General features: G+C 43.5%; 1 protein-coding gene across 5 annotated transcripts in view; it reads left to right on the top strand.

Moving 5' to 3' along the window:
- Positions 1 to 11,256: 11,256 nt before the first annotated feature.
- The window catches only part of ADGRG6 (adhesion G protein-coupled receptor G6), a 132,423-nt gene continuing 121,498 nt past the window's right edge, over positions 11,257 to 22,181 (top strand). For 2 of the 5 annotated variants that reach the window (XM_064169103.1, XM_064169106.1), the window contains exons 1-2: positions 11,264 to 11,768; positions 18,018 to 18,118. In XM_064169103.1, coding sequence (XP_064025173.1) covers positions 11,767 to 11,768; positions 18,018 to 18,118 — 103 coding nt within the window. In that variant the 5' untranslated portion in view covers positions 11,264 to 11,766. Of the gene's footprint in view, positions 11,769 to 12,434; positions 12,549 to 18,017; positions 18,119 to 22,181 lie in introns of those variants that run through there. The other 3 variants (XM_064169105.1, XM_064169107.1, XM_064169104.1) reach the window with 3 other exon arrangements.

Raw genomic sequence — 22,181 nt, 5'->3', positions numbered from 1 at the left:
ATTCTCCATATCTAAATGAAGCCTTTTATAGTACAATCATTTAATGATGCACCAAAGAACTCTGCTAATATGTTAATGCTCCTAGCATGCTACTTTAAGTGCCTAGGGAGGCATTTAGGGCAGACATTGCTGCCTTCCCACATCATGCAGCTAGCATGTCTAGTCATTATATACCTAAAATAACAGAGAGGTGGGTGCTCCTCATGATTCCATTCACTTCCCTGCACAGACTTTAAAGATTCCAAGACAGGTGCTTCAAGTGCTTTTCTCAGTGATGTGCAGTGATAGGACATGGGGTAATGGGGTGCAAACTGAAGCACAGGAGGTTCCATGTGAACATAAGGAAAAACTTTTTAACTGTGAGGCTGACAAAACACTGAAATAGGCTGCCCAGAGAGGCTGGGGAGTCTCCTTCTCTGGAGACATTCAAAACCTGCCTGGATGCCTTCCTGTGTGAGAGGCCTTGAGCACAGCCCTACGAGGAGAGGCTGAGGGAGCTGGGATTGGTTAGCCTGGAGAAGAGGAGGCTCAGGGGTGACCTTGTTGCTGTCTACAACCACCTGAAGGGTGGTTGCAGCCAGAAGGAGGTTGCTCTCTTCTCTCAGGTGGCCAGCACCAGAATGAGAGGACACAGCCTCAAGCTACACCAGGGGAGACTTAGGCTGGAGGTGAGGAGAAAGTTCTTCACTGAGAGTCATTGGACACTGGAATGGGCTGCCCGGGGAGGTGGTGGAGTCGCCGTCCCTGGAGCTCTGTGGTAAAGGGTTGGACTTGATGATCTGTGAGGTCTCTTCCAATCCTAATAATACTGTGATACTGTGATACTGTGATACTCTAGGTGATCCTACTCTGGCAAGGTGGTTCGACTGGATGATCTCTCAAGGTCCCTTCCAACCCCTGACATTCTGTGATTCTGTGACTCTGTTGTGATGTTCAACCAAGTCATTGACAACTGGACTCCAATAACTTAGGACATAAGAAAACCTGCATATTAGGTGGTTGCTTTAAGGCCATATCTGAGCTGTTGAGTCATGAACATTAACTGGTCCATCAAATCCCACCAGTTTGATCAATTACTGACAATATTACTGGCATAAAACTAATAAGCAGCACTAAGATTTGACTGCCTGAATTTCTTTTTCTATATGAAAAAATAAGTATATTCAGGATAGATTAGACACAGATTGGCTTCAGGAAGACATTTCAACATCATAATGAAATGAGTGAACTTCAAAGGAATTGCTGTATTTATTTAAATCAATCTCTGTAGATTACAAAAATATATCATTAAGCTAAGTTCAGATGTTTTCTTACATGGAATTTATTTGGAATTTGTTCTTTAACTCAGCATTCTCATCCCATTTGTAATGAAAATAAAATGGTACAATATGAAAATTATATGTGAATGAGCCTCCTCTTTAGAAATACCCATCAGTTTTTTGCAACAGGGCTTGGGTGGTGGATTCAAGTGTGGTCTGAGAAGTGTGGCCAGCAGAAGTCATTCTGCCCCTGACTCAGCACTGGTCAGGCCACACCTTGAGTACTGTGTCCAGTTCTGGACTCCTCAATTTAAGAAAGATGTTGAGGTGTTTGAATGTGTCCAGAGAAGGGCAACAAGGCTGGTGAGGGGCCTGGAGCACAGCCTTATGAGAGGCTGAGGGAGCTGGGGGTGTTCAGCCTGGAGAAGAGGATGCTCAGGGGTGACCTCATTGCTGTCTACAACTACCTGAAAGGAGGTTGTAGCCAGGCAGGGGTTGGTCTCTTCTCCCAGGCACCCAGTGACAGAACAAGAGGACACAGTCTCAAACTGAGCAAGGGCAGACTTAGACTGGACATTAGTTCTTCACAGAAAGAGTGATTAGCATTGGAATGGGCTGCCCAGGGAGGTGGTGGAGTCGCTATCCCTGGAGGTGCTTAAAAAGGTCTTTTCCAACCTGGTTAATTCCATGATTCTGTGATTCAAACACCTTTATGCTTCAAGAATCTTGAACAGTTAAGCTGTGTTTACACTCTTTGCATTTGTTTCTCTCTGTCACTGTTTAATGCAATACATTTCAAATAACAGGTATACTTATTATATAAGTAGTAATTAATACTTATAGCAGCAGATTTTGCTTATTCCTTTTACCTTAGGAACACAATAATCCTTATGTAAGACATAATCTTACACTAAGAGCATGTAACTAGTAGCAGTTATCACAACTGGCTAAACCTTAAGGCTGAAATATGAAGCAAGACACAGGAACAGTCTGTCCTCTCCTCCCGTGTCCTAGATCGTGGACAAAGCTTACTCCTCACTTCAGTGTTTTCTTCTCATGGGCTAGAATTTTCTGTGGGTAAGCTACAGGTTTCTGTTGCAGTCCTTTCCCTGGAAAAGTTCTGTCCCATGCCTTTTTCACCCCAGGGCTGTGGTATGGGGGACATTATACTGCCAATTACTCCTGCCCATCACGGGGTGCAGTCCATGTCATTATTTGGTATCACAGTATCACACAGTATCACCAAGGTTGGAAGAGACCTCATAGATCATCAAGTCCAACCCTTTACCACAGAGCTCAAGGCTAGACCATGGCACCAAGTGCCACGTCCAGTCCTGCCTTGAACAGCTCCAGGGACGGTGACTCCACCACCTCCCCGGGCAGCCCATTCCAGCGTCCAATGACTCTCTCAGTGAAGAACTTTCTCCTCACCTCAAGCCTAAATTTCCCCTGACGCAGCTTGAGGAGATCCTCAAGGAATCCTCCAGGAATCAGGATTCATGGAAGCATTTGTAATGCTTCTTCACTGCACATAATAGAATGAGAAAGGGGCAACAACACACAGGAAAGGAGCGAAAGGCAAAGACTAGTTCAAGGAAGCTATGAAGAACTGGTTCCTGCTACTGCCACAGACTTTCTGTGGTGAGTTAGGAACTTTCCTCCTCAATTAAAATTTACCAGACCAGCTCAGATAGCTTGGAAGTAAGATAAAGCTATACCTGCCAGCAAAGCTGAATTTACAAGCATATGTACACAACATATTTCCATGTATTTACAATTATGTACAATGTAGAAGTAACACAGAAATCCAATCTTCCCCCCTCCAGCCCAGACAAAGAAAGTCCAGAAGAGGCCAATGCCTCCCCAGATAGAAAACAATCAGCAGAACTCACATCTTATCTGGTCAGCCAAGGTTAGTGTAGGTGTCAGAGAGGAGCAAAGGAACAGCGAACAGAGCCAGTGCCCAAGAGCCAAGAAAAGAAAATTATTTATACACTGGCTTTTTATACCTCTGAGCAAACCAATGAATGATGCAGACTTCATCATTTTTATTCTTTCACAACCAACACCCTGCTCATTCAGATTCTGCACTGAACTTTCAGGAAAGTACCAATTTCTCTTATTAGAATATTCCAGTGAGCCTTAAACTACCACAAATTTTAGAAAGCATTACTATCTGCTGTATTTCCACTTACCTATGAGCTTTTACTATGAGGAAGCCTCAGGTCAACAGGAATATATCACAAAAACACAGAAGTGCTATAAAAATAGCACAAAAATCACAAGGGAAAGCAATATCCTAAGAACTCCAGGCTGAATGCTTAGTATGTGGGCACTTTTCTGTAATTTTGCCCTTAATCATAGAATCAGCCAGGTTGGAAGAGACCTCCAAATTCAGCCAGTCCAACCTAGCACCCAGCCCTAGCCAGTCAGCTAGACCATGGCACCAAGTGCCTCAGCCAGGCTTTTCTTGAACACCTCCAGGGACAGTGACTCCACCACCTCCCTGGGCAGCCCATTCCAATGCCAATCACTCTCTCTGTGAAGAACTTCCTCCTAGCATCCAGCCTATACTTCCCCTGGCACAACTTGGAACTGTGTCCCCTTGTTCTGTTGCTGGTTGCCTGGGAGAAGAGAACAACCCCCACCCGGCTACAATGTCCCTTCAGGTAGTTGTAGACAGCAATGAGGTCCCCCCTGAGCCCCCAGCTCCCTCAGCCTCTCTTCATAGGGTTTGTGCTCCAGGCCTTTCACCAGCCTTGTTGCCCTTCTCTTCCTCATCTGAAGATGAGAACTGCTCCATGAACATCATAATTCATGATGTCTTGTACCTTATATACTCCACACTGCATGCCTAATTTTTTCTGGTGAGCTACTAGGGAACAAGATTCCTTCAGCACCAATAGGCTGCATCTCTCTCTCTGTCAGTTCCCTCTTTGGAAAATGAAGTGTAAGCCCATGTACTCACTCAAGGGTGATGTGTTATCAAGCACTCATCTATTATGGTGAGGGCAATTTGAAATGTACTTTGAAATGTTCAGGGTTTAGGTTTTGGGTTGTTTTTTTCTCAAGGCTCAGAAATTGCCACGTTTCTTGTTTGCCTTGTGGAGCAGACAGTACATACTTGTGTTATTTATAATAATGCATATTCCCAGGAAATTAAGTTATAAAGGCAGGTCAAATGTTCACAGGATTTCATATAATTTATTGAAAAGTGCAGTTGCAAGAACTTTTTTCTGTTTCTATGTCACCCTGTGATTTTGTTAACCACTTGTGTGGCTTTACAAAGACCGATGAATGAACTTCGTAATGTTCACTTTGCTTTCGGTTCTGATAAGCATCCAAATATTTAGATGCTTACTCAAAACTTATCCAAAGTTTCCTAAGCTCTTGAGTCTGCAAAACTAGTCTGAACATTTAGACAGAGAAGAGCTTTCCTCATGAGGCTTCCAGTCGTTCCACTAGTGGAACTTGATGGAAATACCATGAGGTCAGCTTTTCTTCCAGTGGTTCCAAATCTTAACAGCTGGACAGAAATCGGAAGTGAGAAATCCTGCCCAGAAACTGTATTATAGGAAAAGGTTTCTTCTAAATATAGATGAAGAACAACTGTTTTTTTAACTCCTCCAAACTGGTTGGTCCATGACTGAAAAGGAATCAAGAATCCAGAATGAGAGGTGAATCAGATTAGCTGGTATGAGAAAACACAGCCTGCTCAGCTGAAACCTTTTTGCTCCTTAGAATTTGGTCATTTGTGAAATGACATATGCAGAGCAGAATTCAATTTTGGTGACACTTTAGATGTTGTCAGGAATGAGTATTTATTCTCATTCTAGGCAAGCATTTATTCATTCAGGAAACAGGTGGGAAAAGATCATCTCAGTTTTGTACCAAGAAAACCTGTATGTTTCCTCCCAGTAATAATACTCTGGGGGAGATCCCAGCTATCCATGTTACCTTCTTTAACTCTAATTTCAGAGTTAGTTTGTTGGTGGGGGAGTTCAGCTGTGTAGAGCTGAGCACTGCAGCCACAGAGACATGCTTTGAGACAGAAGACTTGGATAGCTTGATGTGTTCTACTCTGTTAGTTGATATCTAATAAGTTCAAAGTATACTTTGCAGAAATGATTGATCTCCTGTTTCCACTACCTGTGATTTTCTGTTCACTATGCTTCTTCCCCTGTGCTTCACATCATAACAAGAATGGGCAGCTCTCCCAGCACATCCCCTGATGATTACCAGGTTAAGCTTCCTGTTCAGTTTTCAGACACCAGTTCTGTTCAGGCTCCTGATGACCATTCTTCTGTGGTATCAACAGATTCTTTATAGGGATAAAGCGCATCACCACGTAATGCGAGCACTGCTCCCAAGTTCATTCACCTGAAGCTAGGGAAGAATTTGGAGGTTACTCTTCACAGTGAGAGAAATGAGAGTTCAGGAAGCCTTTATAAGCAGGAAAGCCAGGACTTCCAGCACCTTCTCAACCACACAGATCAGAAACATATGCAAGAACACCAGTGGCAGCATGCACCTGACCTCCAAAGTGCTTGATCAAGAGTAAGAAGTTGAAATGGGTTCAAAGGAAAATAAAGACAGTGATTAAAACCCTGAAATATTTGTGAAAACGATTCAAATTGGTTTGCTGCTCAATCTGTCCCTTGCTTTTCTTGAGGCTCCAGACCTCACAGAATATTATGAAGTGCAATGTGTGCAAGCTTTGTATGTGCCATGCTCTTAGCATTGCATCAAAGACATTTTGTCTGGCACAAAGCACAGCATTTTAGCTGTTGGTAACCTCCTTGACAAGAAATGTTTCATAATCTTAAGTTTTCTGCACAAGAAAGCACACAGAGAAAGTACCAGTGAGGCAAACATGAGCATAGAATCATAGAATCAACCAGGTTGGAAGAGACCTCCAAGATCATCCAGCCCAACCTATCACCCAGTCCTATCCAGTCAACTAGACCGTGGCATCTGAACTTCTGCACATAAGATTCTCTTTAAGCTTGTTCTCAGGAGACAAAAAAGTGAATTCAAGAACATACATGTGAGTGCAATCATGTTATGGATAGTATCACCAATTGCTAACTTCAGTCAATACGGTCCTTCTAATTCTCCTCTCTCTCTAGAAGCCAATGTTTGCTCAGTTCTTGCTCAGGCGTAGAAACTGCAAGACATTTCTACCTATCTACTGGCTCAGCAGCCTCTATGAAACATTCAGTTACCCAACATTTCAGCCATGTGTGCTCAGCATGTATCTGAAACCACTGCATTAAGGACCACAGTGAAAACTGACTTGCCACTTTCTCAGTTTCTTAGTAGTGGGAACCAGCCTGGTCTGGATGGCCTCTAAAATCTGAAGGGAAAGCATCTCTTCAGAAAAAAGGAACTGAACAAAGAAAAAGACCTGCCTGATCCTGTTCTCATTTCTTCTACACCTGAAACAGAAAGGCAAGGCTCGTCATCTCCTATGCCTCAACTTCCACCCATTGCCCCTTGTCCTGTCATTAGGCATCACCGAGCAGAGCCTGAATCCATCCTCTTGGCACTTACCCTTTACATAGTTATAAACATTAATAAGATCACCTCTATCTCTTCCTCTCCAGGTTAAAGAGCGTCAGGTCCCTCAATCTGTCCTCATAAGAGAGATGTTCCATTCCCCTAATTATCTTTGTGGCTCTGTGCTGGAGTCTCTCTAGCAGTTCTATGTCCTTCTTGAACTGGGCGGCCCAGAACTGGACACAGTACTCCAGATGCAGCCTCACCAGGGCAGAGTAGAGGGGGAGGAGAACTTCTCTCGACCTACTAACCACACCCCTTCTAATGCACCCCAGAATGGCATTGGCCCTCCTGGCCACAAGAGCACATTGCTGTAGGTATCTAGAAGATGTGGATGAAGTGCTTAGGGACATGGATTAGTGGTAGTGGTTTAGCAGTAGTGGTGGGATTGCAAGCTCTAGGCAAGCAATTGGACTTGATCTTAAAGGTCTCTTCCATCCTCAACAGTTCTGTTGCTCTAAAGAAAATGTATGAACAAACCCATAAAAACTGGGATCTATAAAATTCATGCAAAATATTCCACCAATCACCTGGGAATTTTCCTTGAATACTCTGGAATATTCACAGAATGTGCTACCCCTGTACCTAACAGTATTCAGACATCATTGCTTGTAGCACTATAAAAACAAGTGTAGAGCAACGTTGACACTACACACATGGTAGGAAAAGACTGCACAGGTTCACTGGCCTTCCTGCTGGTATTGCTCACTTGTATGTTTGTATAAAGAATGTTTCATTGCTTCATTATAGCACTGTTTCCCAAATTTTAGTGGGTTTTGTTAGTTTTGTTTTTTTTTTTAACTTCTACTGTCCAAAACACAGCCTGCAATGTTTACCTGAGATGGATGTTGTAGAATAGCCTGCAGCCTCTCACTCTGAGACCTTGACCTTAAAAGCTCTGTAATCTACACACAGAACTTTCACTCTTGCTAAGCAGCAGCACAACGTGTATCAGAGAGCAGCGTTCCACGGCTGTGACAGTAGAAGGACAGTAACATCATCCATGTCATATTGGTTCTGAAAGCAAACATTCCTTTTTTTCATTATATTTAAGTGGTAAATTCCCAGTGGCCTGAATCTTGCAGTATCATGCCATGGTTAACATGGGTTAACATGTCATGATGATTAAGCACATTATGGCGGTGCTCCTGCTGTGAAGGGGAAGAAAGATTGATGACTGAGCAAGTATATGGCAGCAAATTCACAACAGGAGAATTAACCAAGAAACAGCTCAGCAAAAGTCTAATAGAAGAAAAATCCCCTAATTTCTTTTCTTCCTGTGTTTTGCATCACAGAATCACAGAATTCACAGAATCACAGAACATTACAGATTGGAAGAGACCACAAAAGATCATCTAGTGTAGCCTCCTTACCAGAGCAGGATCACCTGGAGTAGGTCACACAGGAAGGCATCCAGGAAGGTTTTGAATGTCTCCAGGGAAGGAGACTCCACAACCTCTCTGGGCAGCCTGTTTCAGTGTTTTGTCAGCCTCACCGTAAAAAAGTTTGTCCTTATGTTCATGTGGAACCTCCTATGATCCAGCTTGCACCCATTGCCCCTTGTTGTATCATTGTACATCACCGAGAAGAGTCTGGCTCCATCCTTCTGACACTTGCCCTTCCATATTTATAAACACTGATCAGGTCACTCCTCAGTCACCTCCTCTCCAAGCTAAAGAAACCCAGCTCCTTCAGCCTTTCCTCTTAAGGGAGATGTTCTGCTCCTTTCAGCATCTTTGTGGCTCTGCAATGGACTCTCTCAAGTAGTTCCCTGTCCTTCTTGAGCTGAGTGGCCCAGAACTGGACACAATATTCCAGATGTTGCCTCACCAGAGTAGATGGGAAGGAGAACCTCACTCAACCTACTAACCACAGCCCTTCTAATATACCCCAGGATACCACTGGCCTTCTTGGCCACACGGACACATTGCTGACTCACGTTCATCCTTCTATCCACCAAAACCCCCAGGTCCTCTCCTCTGTGCTGCTCTCCAACAGGTCAGGCCCCAACCCCCACTGGTACATTGTTGGGGTCCGGAGGCTGGCGAGAGGCAAGATCGGGGTACTGACGACTCGACTCAGCAGCTTGCTATGCATCAGTACGATTTTATTAGGGTAATGCAGTGTCTTATATAGTGCCCAGCCAGCCTGGGGCTGGCAGAAGTGGACAGTACAGATTGGCCCAAAGCCACATGTAGGGTGCAGATAGGTTCCCTTATCCAAACAGCCCATGGTCCCACCTCAGGGGGCTGGCAGGGTCAGCCCCCTGAGGCTGTGTACGCCCCAGGGGCTGGCAGATTCCATCCCCTATCAGGTGTGCGTGGGTTGCTCAGCCTAACAGCCTAGCTTCCTTGGGGCCAGCTGGGGCTCCAAGGACATCTCCCACCACAAGTTCTCATGTTTACAGCTTGTGCCCTGCTGCGGGAGAAATTCTCCCACAGTACATGGGGTTGTTCTTTCCCAAATGCAAGACTCTACACTTGCCCTTGTTGTATTCCATTAAATTTCTCCCTGCCCAACTGTCCAGCCTGTCTAGGTCCCATTGAATGGCAGCAAGCACAGCCTTCAAGTGTGTCATCCACTCCTACCAGTTTGGTGTCATCAGTGAACTTGCTGACAGTGCACCAGGTTCCTTCATCCAGGCAGCTGATGAATATACTGAGTAGTAGTATATTCATATTCAATACCAACCCATGAGGAACCCCACCAGACACAGGCATCCAACTAGACTCTGTCCAATTGACCACAACTCTCTGACTTCTTTCCTTCAACTAGTTCACAATCCTCATCACCACCCAATCATCCAGACCGTACTGCCTCAGTTTAGCTGTGACAATGCTGTGGGTGACGGTGTCAAATTGTAGCTACCTCTAATGCCTTCCAAGTTGGGAATGAAGACCTAAGTTTCCATTATGGCCAGTAGATAATGTGCCACATGTGTGTCACTAATCTCTACATCAGCATCAGACTTCTTCCAGATGGTCCTGACTTTCCATGTACATCATGTATACAGTAGATCAAATACATCCAGGGGGTATTTAGCTCAATCTTCAACTGATCTGCACTTGTACAGCAAATCAAATGCATTGTAGATCTACCACCTTTGCTGTGCATGTGAGCTAAATGCAGTCGGTGTCCGTACAATGGATCAAGGCAGCAGGAACTTCCAGGTTTGTTGTACAAGCACAATCTGACTGTACATAACAGAGTAAATCTCATGTGCACCGATACCTTGGACTCAGTGCAAATGCAGTTTAAAGTTATCAGCACAGACTCAATCCAGAAATAAAGCAGACTGATTGAGAAAACAACAGGGTATTTGACTATAACTCTTGGAGGAAAGCTGGCACATACTGTGCCTCCCTCATCCCCTGTGTGACACCAGACCCAGAAGCAGGGTGGAATGCAGTGCAATACCTACTCAGAGAGCTCTTAAAGCAAAGAAAAGGCCAACCATATACAAAGTCATTCATAGTGCCTTCAAGTGATAGTTGGCCATGCAGATTTGGCTAATCTGGCCCCATCAGTTCCTCCACCTGTGTTCAGTGCCAGGCAGTGACAATGAAAGCAAGCCTACAGCTTATTGGTTTTAAAGACAGATGATAAAAATTGACCAGAATGTAAATGTTCAGTATAAAGCTCATGAAAAATTTAGTGATGTTTTCTTTATTTTTTAAAGCAGGAGCTATTTTTGCTTTTAACTGCCATTGCATGCTGATAACTTCATTGAATGGTTCACTATGCCAAGTCTTCCCTTCCCTCATCCTTCCTAATTCTGTCAGCTCAGATCCAAGGACTGTGAAAATGTTGGACTCCTTTTGTGACCTTGTGTTTCCCTGTCACTTCAGTGTTTTCCTAGCTAACTGTAGTGAAGAGAGATTTTAATTGAACAAAGCAGCTCAGGATCATTAGGGAATGGTGCAAATTGTCGTCCCTCAAACTCAGGAGTGACGTGAAGGTCAGCACCGCATGTATGAGCAGTGTACAACCTTGTATGTTTCATGCAACGGCTCAGAGACGTAATCCCTTCACTTAACCTATCTTCTACCCTAGGGGTAGTGCATCATGGAAAAACGGCACGCAGTGAATGCCTTGGGGTCTGTGTCAGCAAGCCCTGGGCTGCACCACAATGGTTTGCTGCCAAGAATCATGTGCATCGGCCTGTGCGCACTCACCACTGCTGTGTGTGGCACAGTGGGTGTGCGGGCTGTGCTCACCTCAGGGACCTGCTGCGACGTGCTGTATGGCCCGGAGGCTGTGACCACCAAAGATAGCATTTCTAGTACCTGATCTCCCCAGAGGTATCCTTAGGGAGTGGCTTTGGGCCTGTGGCTACAGCCGGAATCCCGTGGATGTAACTGTGCGTGGGGCCACTGCGCCCCAGGACTAGCCTATCCCCAGTGAGCGGCGCCTCCCGGGCAGTGCCCTGTAGAGAGGTGTCGGTATTAGGCGGCGTGGTCCCAAACCCTCCCCTCTCCCTGCGCGGCGCGCTCGTCCCGCGGAGCCGGTCCTCAGCAGAGAGCGTGAGGCCCCCCGGCGGCGGCGGCGGTTCAGCGGGTCCCGTCCTGCCCCACACGCGGCGCGGCGGGTGGGGCCGTGCCGGAGTCGCCACCTGAGCCCCCGGCGCGGCGTGCGCGGGCATCGGCGGGCGGAGCGGCCGTTGCCCTCCGCGGGGGCGGTTTCCGTACATACTGAAGTTTTCCCGACTTGTGCCGGGAGAGGCAGGTCCCAGCGTGGGGGCCGGGGACCATCGCAGCGGCAGAGAGGCGGATTGGCGCGGCCCCGGCCGCCGCGGGCGGCGTGTGCAGGGGCGGGTGTGATAGAGAGGTGGGCGAGCAGCGATGACCTCCGAGAGGAGCCCGCGAGGGAGCGGTCCAGAGGCAGAGCGAGCGGCAGCGGGGGAGGATGGTTGCTGAGACCCGGAGGAGAGCCACCCCGTAATGTCACCATGTAAGTTTCCTCTCCGGACTCTGAAGCGATGGTTGCGCATAGCCCCCACGGGCTATTAATGGGGCAAGAAGTCCTGGCCATATAAGCAGAGCTTTACCCCCCACATCGCCTCTCCCAGAGTAGGCGATGAGTAATATCAGGTTTGAGCCGTGCAGATAGGTAGGGCTGAAGGAATGGGGAAACGAGTTTCACGTAGGGAACTCAGAGGGCAGGACGGGCAGAGCTCTGCCCCGTCCGGGCTTCGGACCCGCTGCCAGCTGCCCTGCGGAGTCCCGGGCGGCCGCTGCTCATCTCGGAGCACAGTAATCCAGTCCTTAGGACTGATCCAGTGTGAGCTTCTCGGTGCTTGGGGAAAGTAGTAAGCTCTCGGCCCGGCTGTGAGCACTGGTGCCCGGGCACCCGCCAGACCTGACCTGTAGGCTGGGGGCCGTGGTCGCTCACGTCGAGGAGTCTCGTCCGCAGCAGGCACCATTCCAGCCGTTCCAGGTGCAGTGCCAGAAACAAGCAGGGCGAAAAGGCAGAGGGAGGGCCGCGCGGGCTCCACGGAGCCTTCCCAGCCCCGCCGCTCCTCCCTCCCCGCAGCGCTCGTCACAGAGGAGGCACCACGGGGCTCCGACGCCGTCTGAGGGCCGGGGGCGGTCGGGGGTGCCGCGGGTGGGTCGCGTCGGAGCCCTCCCTCCCTCCTGTCCGTACGCCTCCTGGTCCTGGGCGGGCCACTCCAGTGGCCGCTGGGCGCCTTCCCCGATATGTTTTGCCTTTCCTGACAGGCTCTCGCCGAAGGTAAAGCGAGGTACTAAAATTTGGGATTAGGCGTTTCACCGGTGCGTTCACGGCCGGAGAAGGGAGGGAATCTGTGGTTGGCCTTAAGGGAATGAGTCCAGGGAGGAAAGGGTAGGGTTTTCTAACAGTGCACGGTGGAGTAAGTTAAGGCAGAAGCGAGAAGGGGGGTTCCTAAGGACCTGGCGTTGCAGTGCTGGTTTGCAGATCGGTTTCCTGCAACTGGGAAAAAGCTCATTTTGAAAGGAAAGCCAAAGGGCTAAGATGGGTCTCATGCAGTTGGCAGTGTTTAAATTAAAAAGTAATGTCTTATGTTCTTCGTCTTTTTTGATGACTGTGAGGGTTGTTTTCAGAGTTGACTGGAAGAGTAAGTAGGAACGAGTAATGCTTGACAGAATGAAACTTTTAAGTGGCATCGTGTGATTATTTTTTCAAGCCTTTGCTTTTTAAGTTTAAAGCAAGAATTTCAAAGTTAAATTCGACTCTGTTAACCTGCAGGAGGTAGACTCAGGACGTAATCACCTTTCGTTCATAGTTCCACTTAAAAGTGATTAAGCTTAAAGTCTTTTTGTTTACAGGCTATATGAGGGGGAAAAAAAATTGTGAAATGGATGTTATCTTCCTTTTAAATTTTAAAATGTCAGCAGCATTTTTCCTTAATAGCTTTAGACATGTCAAAGACCAAAGAAAGTCATGTCAGGCTGCCTGAGGCATAGTTCACATCCTACTCCAGGGAGCTTTGCTGAAGTTTTGACCAGTGACGATGGAGTAGTCAAATAAGTTGTGTGTGGTTTAAGGCCAGACAGTGTACAAATGAAATAGTCTTGAATTATTCCCATTTTGTGTATATTTTCTTGCTGAGAGCTGAATCCTTTCTAAAAGGCGATGATGTCTTAGCTGGTTAATGGCATGTAGAATAGGAGATTGAGTAGTTAGATGTAGCAAGACTCCCACTATGTCGAGTTGCCATCCATTTATGGTTTAAATAAATTACATGTCTATTTTGCTCTTCTGGAATGAATTGTGAATGAGCTCATTGTCTCCTATGTTATAGAAATGAAAGTAGCTGTGGACTGGACTGTATTGAATTTGTAGCTAGAGTGCATAGCTGTCCGTATCACAGTGTCTGCAAGTGGAATACTGCAAGTCCATAGGAAAAGTACTAGTTCTGTCAAACTCCAGAGAAAGTCACTTTGTCGTTTTTCTTTTCTTTTTTTTTTTTAACCCCCTCACCTCTCTCACACATATGACAACCAACCAACCCCCACCACCACCGAAACTAAATGTTAAAGGAGAGTTTTACTGTGTGACTTCTCCAGCTGTAATGGATGTACTTCTACCATAGGTGTTCTGATAGTCCCCAGATAAAATGATTTATTCCAAGCTGCTAGTGTCTTACTAGCTGGGAACAGAACAGGGCTTTTTTAGTTAAATGGAAACAGAATTGAGAAGAAAACCCAATATAAACAGTGTTCAGCAATTTGGATGTGTTCAGAGTTAAAGACTGAAATAATCTGTATGTGTTCTGAGAATACTCATTATGGACTTCTTTACTTACTTTAACTCTTAATGTGTTTACGTACACTGCTGCTTTTACATCCATTCTCTGTGTCACTGATGAATATTAAATGACAGAACACATCCTTTTAATACTATTTAGGAACACAAGACCAAAGGGTTTCTTGGGCCATCAAGTCAGTGCTGTAGTAGCAGGGGAGTGGTGTGGTCAGCAGGAGCAGGGAGGTCATTCTGCCCCTGTACTCTGCACTGGTCAGACCACACCTCGAGTACTGCGTTCAGTTCTGGGCCCCCCAGTTTAGGAAGGACACTGAGATGCTTGAGCGTGTCCAGAGAAGGGCGACGAGGCTGGTGAGAGGCCTTGAGCACAAGCCCTACGAGGAGAGGCTTAGGGAGCTGGGGTTGTTTAGCCTGGAGAAGAGGAGGCTCAGGGGTGACCTTATTGCTGTCTACAACTACCTGAGGGGTGGTTGTGGCCAGGAGGAGGTTGCTCTCTTCTCTCAGGTGGCCAGCTCCAGAACAAGAGGACACAGCCTCAGGCTGCGCCAGGGGAAATTTCGGCTCGAGGTGAGGAGAAAGTTCTTCACTGAGAGAGTCATTAGGCACTGGAATGGGCTGCCTGGGGAGGTGGTGGAGTCGTCGTCCCTGGGGCAGTTCAAGGCAAGGTTGGATGTGGCACTTGGTGCCATGGTCTAGCCTTGGGCACTGTGGTAAAGGGTTGGACTTGATGATCTGTGAGGTCTCTTCCAACCTTGGTGATACTGTGATACTGTGATAATCCCTTGGTAAACTATAATCTAGCCTAGAACTGTTTACTAGTTTTTCTATTTAATTATTCATATGCTCTTTGGATTGAGTTCCAGATGTTCATTTACACTAATAATCAAGAAAATGAAAATAAATATAAATGTATTTGGCTTTGACAGGTGAATAATATATGCAACCAAGTTCAGTTGTTTTTAATATCTGAGAAGTATTTAGTTGTTGCTCTGGCTTGTTTGTTTAATTGTCTGCCAACTGGGATGTCACATTATACAAATATCAGGGATGAGTTTTGTTACAGGAGAAACCTTTTTGTTGGCAATCTGTTATCTGACTTCCATCCCTGACAACTTCTTGTGTGAACAGAGGCGTTAGACACATCACAGCCATGAGCAGTCAGATTTCTAGTTTGTCTTTTTGTCTGCGCAAGATCTCAAGAACATGTAGAGAACTGATCTCCTCAGTCACTTGTGGTACTCAGCTAGAAGTTATGCTCTGTAACATAGATACTTGAAAATCATCTGGAAAAGAAACAGATCTGGCTCGTGGTTCCTGCATCAGTGCAGTGTTTTGGTAACATGCTGCTTCTGTGGTCATTCTTGTTTGAGTTTGATAAACCTCTCTTTCATGTCAACTGAGATGATGTGGTGTGAAGAAAATTGTTTTACCCTTCAGTAAAAGAGAGTGTAAGTGGAAGAGACAGGCTTGCCATTTTTTCCATATTAATTTATTTTGATGGAGAACTGTTTATTTTTTATTGCAGTTGTATAATTACCTACCCTTTTTCTCTGGAGAAAACTCGTTATAGTTAGTCCTCTCTGCCTTGTTCTTTGCACTTATTTATGCTCCGCTGTGTTTTTATTATCCATGTTCTTGAAACCTTTCATGGCTTGTACTTGTTGCAAGAGTGAGGATGAGGAAACAAACTGTGAACTAACACTGTGGAGTACTGGCTTGTAAGTGTTGCCACAATGCAAGTAAACATTAACAGAAATTGACCAAATTAAATAGCTCTCTCAGACTAACACAGGATCTCAGATTCTTCAGAAAGGCACTAAAGGCCGTGTCACTAAGTAGATTTACGCCATACCTCGGTGGCACAAACTCGTCACAGTACTTTTTCTTGAGTGTCTCCAAAGTTGTGACTTGGGTTCTCCAGCTATTCAATGAGCAAAAGCTTCAGCTGAGTTCAGAGACATTGGAAGGAATCATTTGCATAACATGTTGAAAATGTACCAATACCATGAAAATCAACATAGATTTCCTCTGAATTAATAAATACTTGTTTGCAACTGTTTCCTAGTCTGATACCTTTACCTGTGTTTGCTCAGAGCAAAACGACAAAGAGAACCCAGTAATTCACTCCCTTGCACAGGTTTGCAATGGTAGATTAGCAGCAGGGTGGCATGTGTCTCAGCAGTAGCTGCAGAACTTTTCCTCTGTAGAAACACCAATATTCTGTATCTCTGGTATGTCATGCTGTTATCTTCGGCATTTTCACTTCACCACTCTGTGAGAATATACACGTGCTGTCAGTAGATTCATGTGCACAGAACTGTGGTCTTAAAAGCACTTCTGTCCTGACTAATTTTTTAGTTTACTATTAAGAGTATTGTGGATTTATTAATTATGTGCATTCAAGAGTGACTGTGCCCAAACCTCGTCATTTTGATGTCTGAGATTTTTAACAGGGATTTTTAGGTCATTAAGCTGAAGGACAATAATTCTATTGTTTGATAATCTGGTCATTTTGTATGTCTGGCTTCATCAAAGAGATTCTTGTATTTCAGGGCCCAGTGTTTTCTGTGCTTGTCTTCAACACTTGTTAAGTTTGACTTTACAATATCTGAGAAAAATAAATCCGCTTCAAATTCCTAATTTGATACAACTTCCCATAAAGAACTGGACTTTTTTTTTGTAATCAGAGACTTGTGCTATGTAACACTGCACTGAAGGGAAACCTAACTGACTGTAGCAGTCTGTTGGAAGTGCCATTTACCTGGTCCCATTGGCATCTTGCCCACAGGAGTAGTTTGCTGAACTACTACTTTTAAAACTGAAACATTAGTTGTTGCTTTACAATGGTTTATCTTGCAGCATTAAGGTTGGCTTGTCTGCGTTACAGAACTCCACTATGGGAAGAAACAGAAGCTGGTATTTGGAAAGGATTTACATTTGCCCTACCCAGGTTTCACAGGCAGGTTCACAGCAATGGCTGTGGTGCAGAGGAAAGACTCTTTTCCCAGGTTTAAGAAAATCAATTTTTCTTGCTGCTCGTGATGAACTCTGTACTTTCTTTCTCTTAGCTTTCATGTTTCTGTCCTGATAAATCATACCAGTGGCCATTCCAAATACCTTTCTTTTTTTCCTGTGTTTAATATGTACTCACCTGGAAAACATTTGTGTTCATTAATGTTTCTTCATAACTACTCATTTGTGGTTCTTCTTCACATGCTGTTACTGGGAAAAAACTTGTGAAATATTTGGGGGATTCTGTTAGAGATTATGTCCCAGTATAAGCAGATAATATCTTACTGAACAAAAGCCAGTTATCATTGCCAAAAGGAGGGGAAGGAATCAGTCAAAATAATGCATGTTGTGTTTCATTACTTGTTGCTTTTGCTTGCTGCTAAATTGTTGAATAAAATGAGACAGGAATGTAATGGATTACTGTTCATTTTGGATGCATGGTTAAAAGTCTGACCAAATTTATTGGGTCTTTCTTGCTTCCTCTTCTGCCCACTGTGGAGGAAACATTTTGGCTGAACCATTAAATCTCCTGACTGCTTCAAGCAAAGGAAACTGTAACCTATAAACTAATAAGAGATTTTTGTATAATTGCATTTATTTGTTTAATAAAATAATGTAAAAGTCCCTGGCCTTACTGTCAGCACAGATGAGCCCTTAGACTTTGGCAAGGAAAGTTTCAGGATTTTCATGGAAGTTGTCAGCAGGAAGTGTTGTAGCTATCAAGATACTAGCACTGAAAAGTATGGATGGCTGGTTAAGGGCAGACACAGATTCTCATGTCCCATCTTCTCATAATTAGTAAAAGATATGTATTTATTATATATGTAAACAGCATATTTGTAAATAGGTAAACTAAATCTTTACAATCTCCAAAAACTACACCTTTACTTTTTTTCCCCTTTTGTGGCTTGTTCTAAAGCTTTTTTTTTTTAACCCCTACAGGATGTTTCATGCAAGCGAAATGTGGTGCTATCACTGGAAATGGAAGCTGCAGCACTGTCTTTGCTTGTTTACTGCATATATTGCATGCATGCAGCAAGCAGGTAAGTCAGGAAATTATTTTGTTGCTTAAGTAAGTGATCTAGGAATCAGTGTTTTGGTGACTAAGGATTATGCGTTGTTATAACTGAATTAGCTACTATATCTTGATGAAAGTGACATAATAGCTAGTGGTAATTTGATAGGTTAGGAAATATTCTTCTACTGATGATTTAAAATTGTTGGTTTTATTATAATTTTGCTATTTTTTTTCTTTGACTTTTAAAAATTCTTTAATTTTACTCTTTCTTTTTACTTTTACCTTGTTAATGCTCACCTCTCTTGAATTTCTTCTGGTTGTTGGAATACTACAAGTGATCACATAATTCTTCTGTTTTCCACAGTACTGTTTATGCCTATAGATTATGTCTGTCCTTCATTCTAGTTCAAAGCTGTAAAATCACTTTTATGATTCAAATAATAGAAATGTTCCTCAGCAAGCTATATGTATATAAAGATAATCATACACTGCAAAGAGCAAACAATTTAAATTTACCATCTTACTGTGGCACTTGAGTACAGAGTCATATAATTTGTTTGGACTCTTTTCTTTAAACACATGAAGGAGAGATTGCCTTTACTAAATGTCTTTTCCTAACCACTAGAGTGCAAAGTATTTTAGGAGTTCCAGCTGCTTTACTGGAAAAAAAGAACTCTGGAGCATATGAAAATTTTGGATTGGCTTGTAGTGCTCAGCTAATTCCATATCAAATGAGTAGTTCTGCTGTTACAGATTTGCCATTGGAAAAATGATGGTTTATATATAGAAAGAGTGTCTGGTTGCTTTGATAGTATTTTTTTTCTCCAGAAGTTCCTTTTTTAAAATTTTAAACCTGCACATTTTATTTAGAGAAAAAATAACGAATGCAGTAGCTGTTCACCAGCAGCTTGCAGCTTCCAGCTTCATACCACTTTGATAGGTGTTTTCCATTTCCATTAAATTGGGTAGCCAGAAATGCATTTAGAACCCAGCTCTCACCTGTGGTTCCACCAGCTTATAGCTTTTGTCCCTGTGATCCTGGGCCATGCAGCTGCCATTCTCAGCATAAAGTAAATCAGCAAAACCTGCTGTAATTTACAGCTACTGTGGGCTGTTATCTAGTGATTATAACATTAAGACTGAAAGTGCAGGTGACACAGCAAGAGTAAGTCCCATGAGCCAGAAGGTTCTAGCCAGTATGCCGTGAGGACAGAGAAACCAACTACAAGCTCTCTGATACATTCAACTAAGCAGCACACTGTGGCTACCTGTGCTGGTACAGAACAAGCAGGTAAGTCGAAAGCCCCATGCCAAACTCCAGGATACACTTCTACAAAATCATATGCTCCTGGTTGACTGCTTCAACAGTAAAGTGTTTGGTGCCAGTGGACTGATGAAAGCAACCAAAGCATTCTAGATAATTTAGTCTCCTCCCCTATAGCTACTGTCTGTGCTCTTTTCTAAAGCACCAGTTTAGCATGTAGAAGACTCATAACCAGGTGGTTATAATGGAAGGTGTTTAGCATGGAAGTCAGAAGAGAGACCTGAACTGGAGTCTGTTACATCTCATATGTGTGCCCTTGGGGTCTTTTTCTTTCTTGCTTTAATATCTTCAATAAATGGAGAAGACATTTCCCTATCTGAATGCGTAGATAAGTAAGGTACACTGGAAACACCCAGGTTCAATGGACAAATGTTTGCTGTTCAATAGCGAAAGAGACCATAAATAGTCTGCTCTTAATACATGATTGAAATGAAAATGAGACATTTACCTTTTCAGCACCTTGTCATTTGGCAGTATTTGCCTGTAGACCCTCAGGGTTCATGTTTCTTTTTATGTTGATGTAAAGCCGTAGGTAATGCTGCAAAACGGAGTCTTCTGTTTCTTTTTAACAGAGCATGGCAGAATGGTGGGAAACACTGCTGCTTCTGTATTTTTTATTTAAAACATATTGATCACTTTGGCAGTGGATTCATATGGTATTCATAATCTCTCTGGCAGCTTATGGCAGAAATATCATAAAACCTGATATTCATTCAGCTTCATTAGTGAGCTTTAAGCTTAGAAAGCTATTTGGGCTTGTTAAACTTTGCCTAAAAGAGGTTCCATACAAGTGAGGGATTAAGATCATCAGGTACAGATTTCATGGATAATTTAAGGGGGTGTTCATAAGGATAAAGATGTCAGTCATGCTGTAACATGATAGAAATGCAGAAGTAAGAATTTTGTGGTTTGCCTTGAGAAGAGCTAAAGAATTTGGCCTACTTTCAGAGACAAAGCTTAGGAGAAGAATTGCACTGCAGAAAACTTAGGACAGGGGCATCATGGTCTGAGGAAAAAAATGTTTAGCCAGAAATTGATCAGCAAGGTCACTGACAGGCAGGTGCAGCAATAAAGTGTAATCTCAGAATGTTTCAGGTGAATCAGTAGATGGACTCTTGACAAAACAGAAAGGAAGAAATCATAAATAAAAAATACAGCATGTACTTCAAATCTCAGCAGCTGTAACTGTTTGGGCATACTGGCTTCAGGACATGTGTTGTGACATCGAGTGAAGTTACAGAGCAGCTCAGTAAGCAGCTTGACAGGTTTCCATTCCTGTCTGGGGTAGACATCCCTTACGGCATTGAGTCATTTAGCTGTGCCTCAGTTTCCCTGCCTACAATGATGAACGTATGTCTTGCCTTCCTTGTAAACAGCTTGTCTATCTTCCAGTACAGTATGAACTGGATAGAAATTGAGATTTAGAATGGTGTAGTTTAAAACAGAATTAATTAAATACTTATTTTTTTAATCTGAGATTCAGACATGCCTAACTTCTTGTTTGTACATACATTTCATTAGTTTAAGAGAGCCCAGAACAGCACAAAATGAGTAAAGAGAATTCTGGAAAACATAACTGATGAGGGCAGATGGAACTAAGATTTTTTAGTCTAGAGTAGTTAAAAGGGGCAATGTATAGGAACTGAGAATATTTAAAGAGATAGCTTCAGTGGGAAGGCATAGACTGATATTTTTAGGCAGATGGAAGAGGACAATGACTGGGCTTAAATTACAGCAAGATAAATGAGTTGAGAACATCTCGTAGAAAGGTATAGAGAGCAGTAGAATACATTGCCAGGGTGACTGAGGAATCTCAGTCATTGGGAATGTATAGTAATATTTACCAGAAGTACTTTAAATCTGTAGTTCTTTTTCCTTGGGACTGAGAAAGACATTTGACAATTCCCAAATTCCCCTAATTCTTGTGTGCTTCCTTAATCTTTGCCTGATAGAATTTGTTCTGGTTCAAAATCTGGGAAATGAGTAGATATTCTGAGAAGTGCAATTTCTAATACATGACAGTGCTTTTGCTGTGCCTGCAAAATTATGTTGGTGTTTGCCCTATTGCAATGGCTTAATTTTTATCTGACAAAAGGAAGCAGCAGGTCAGTATATAAAGTAAAAATTGGTTGCTTCAGATATGTGTTTAGTTTAGTTTCACCTTGCTTTTTGGCTTTTCTACTCCCATAGGAAAATGTCCAAAGTTTCAATATTGTATTATATCTTGGATTTTGCTGTGCCCTCTATGGTAGACCAAGGAGCAGAAGTGAACTTTTTTTCAGTAATATTAAAAGCAGATTTCAGTTTGCTTAATTACTTTCCAATCTGGTTTCCAAGTTTCTTGTTGGTACTGGACTTCCAGGGTTTTGAAGACTTGAAATTTTTGAAGAGATTGCAACATCCTTATTAGAGATTTTACCTCCTTCTATCATCAGCAGGTACATAATTATGTACAAGCCAATAGCTGTTTGAAATTTTGACTGCCACACAACCATATTTAGTTGTACTCAGGATGTGGAAAATATTTATTTTGATAAAACCATGAGTACCTCTACAAATCTTATTACTTTATTTTTGCATTGTGCCCCATATAACAGATTTAATTTGTCTGTAGCTAATGCCAGAGCAAGCACACTTGTCTTTTTGTTCATCCATCAGTAAAGGAATTGGTGTCTGTGATCACATGTCCATGCCTCAAGGGGCTGTAACCAGGCCCCACGACCTAGCCAAACAGTAAGTTTCAATTTTATTACAGAACTGGAAG

Source organism: Pogoniulus pusillus, chromosome 31, assembly GCF_015220805.1.
Source record: "Pogoniulus pusillus isolate bPogPus1 chromosome 31, bPogPus1.pri, whole genome shotgun sequence".
In the NCBI taxonomy this organism is placed as follows: domain Eukaryota; kingdom Metazoa; phylum Chordata; class Aves; order Piciformes; family Lybiidae; genus Pogoniulus; species Pogoniulus pusillus.
This window is presented reverse-complemented; position numbering and strand designations above follow the sequence as displayed.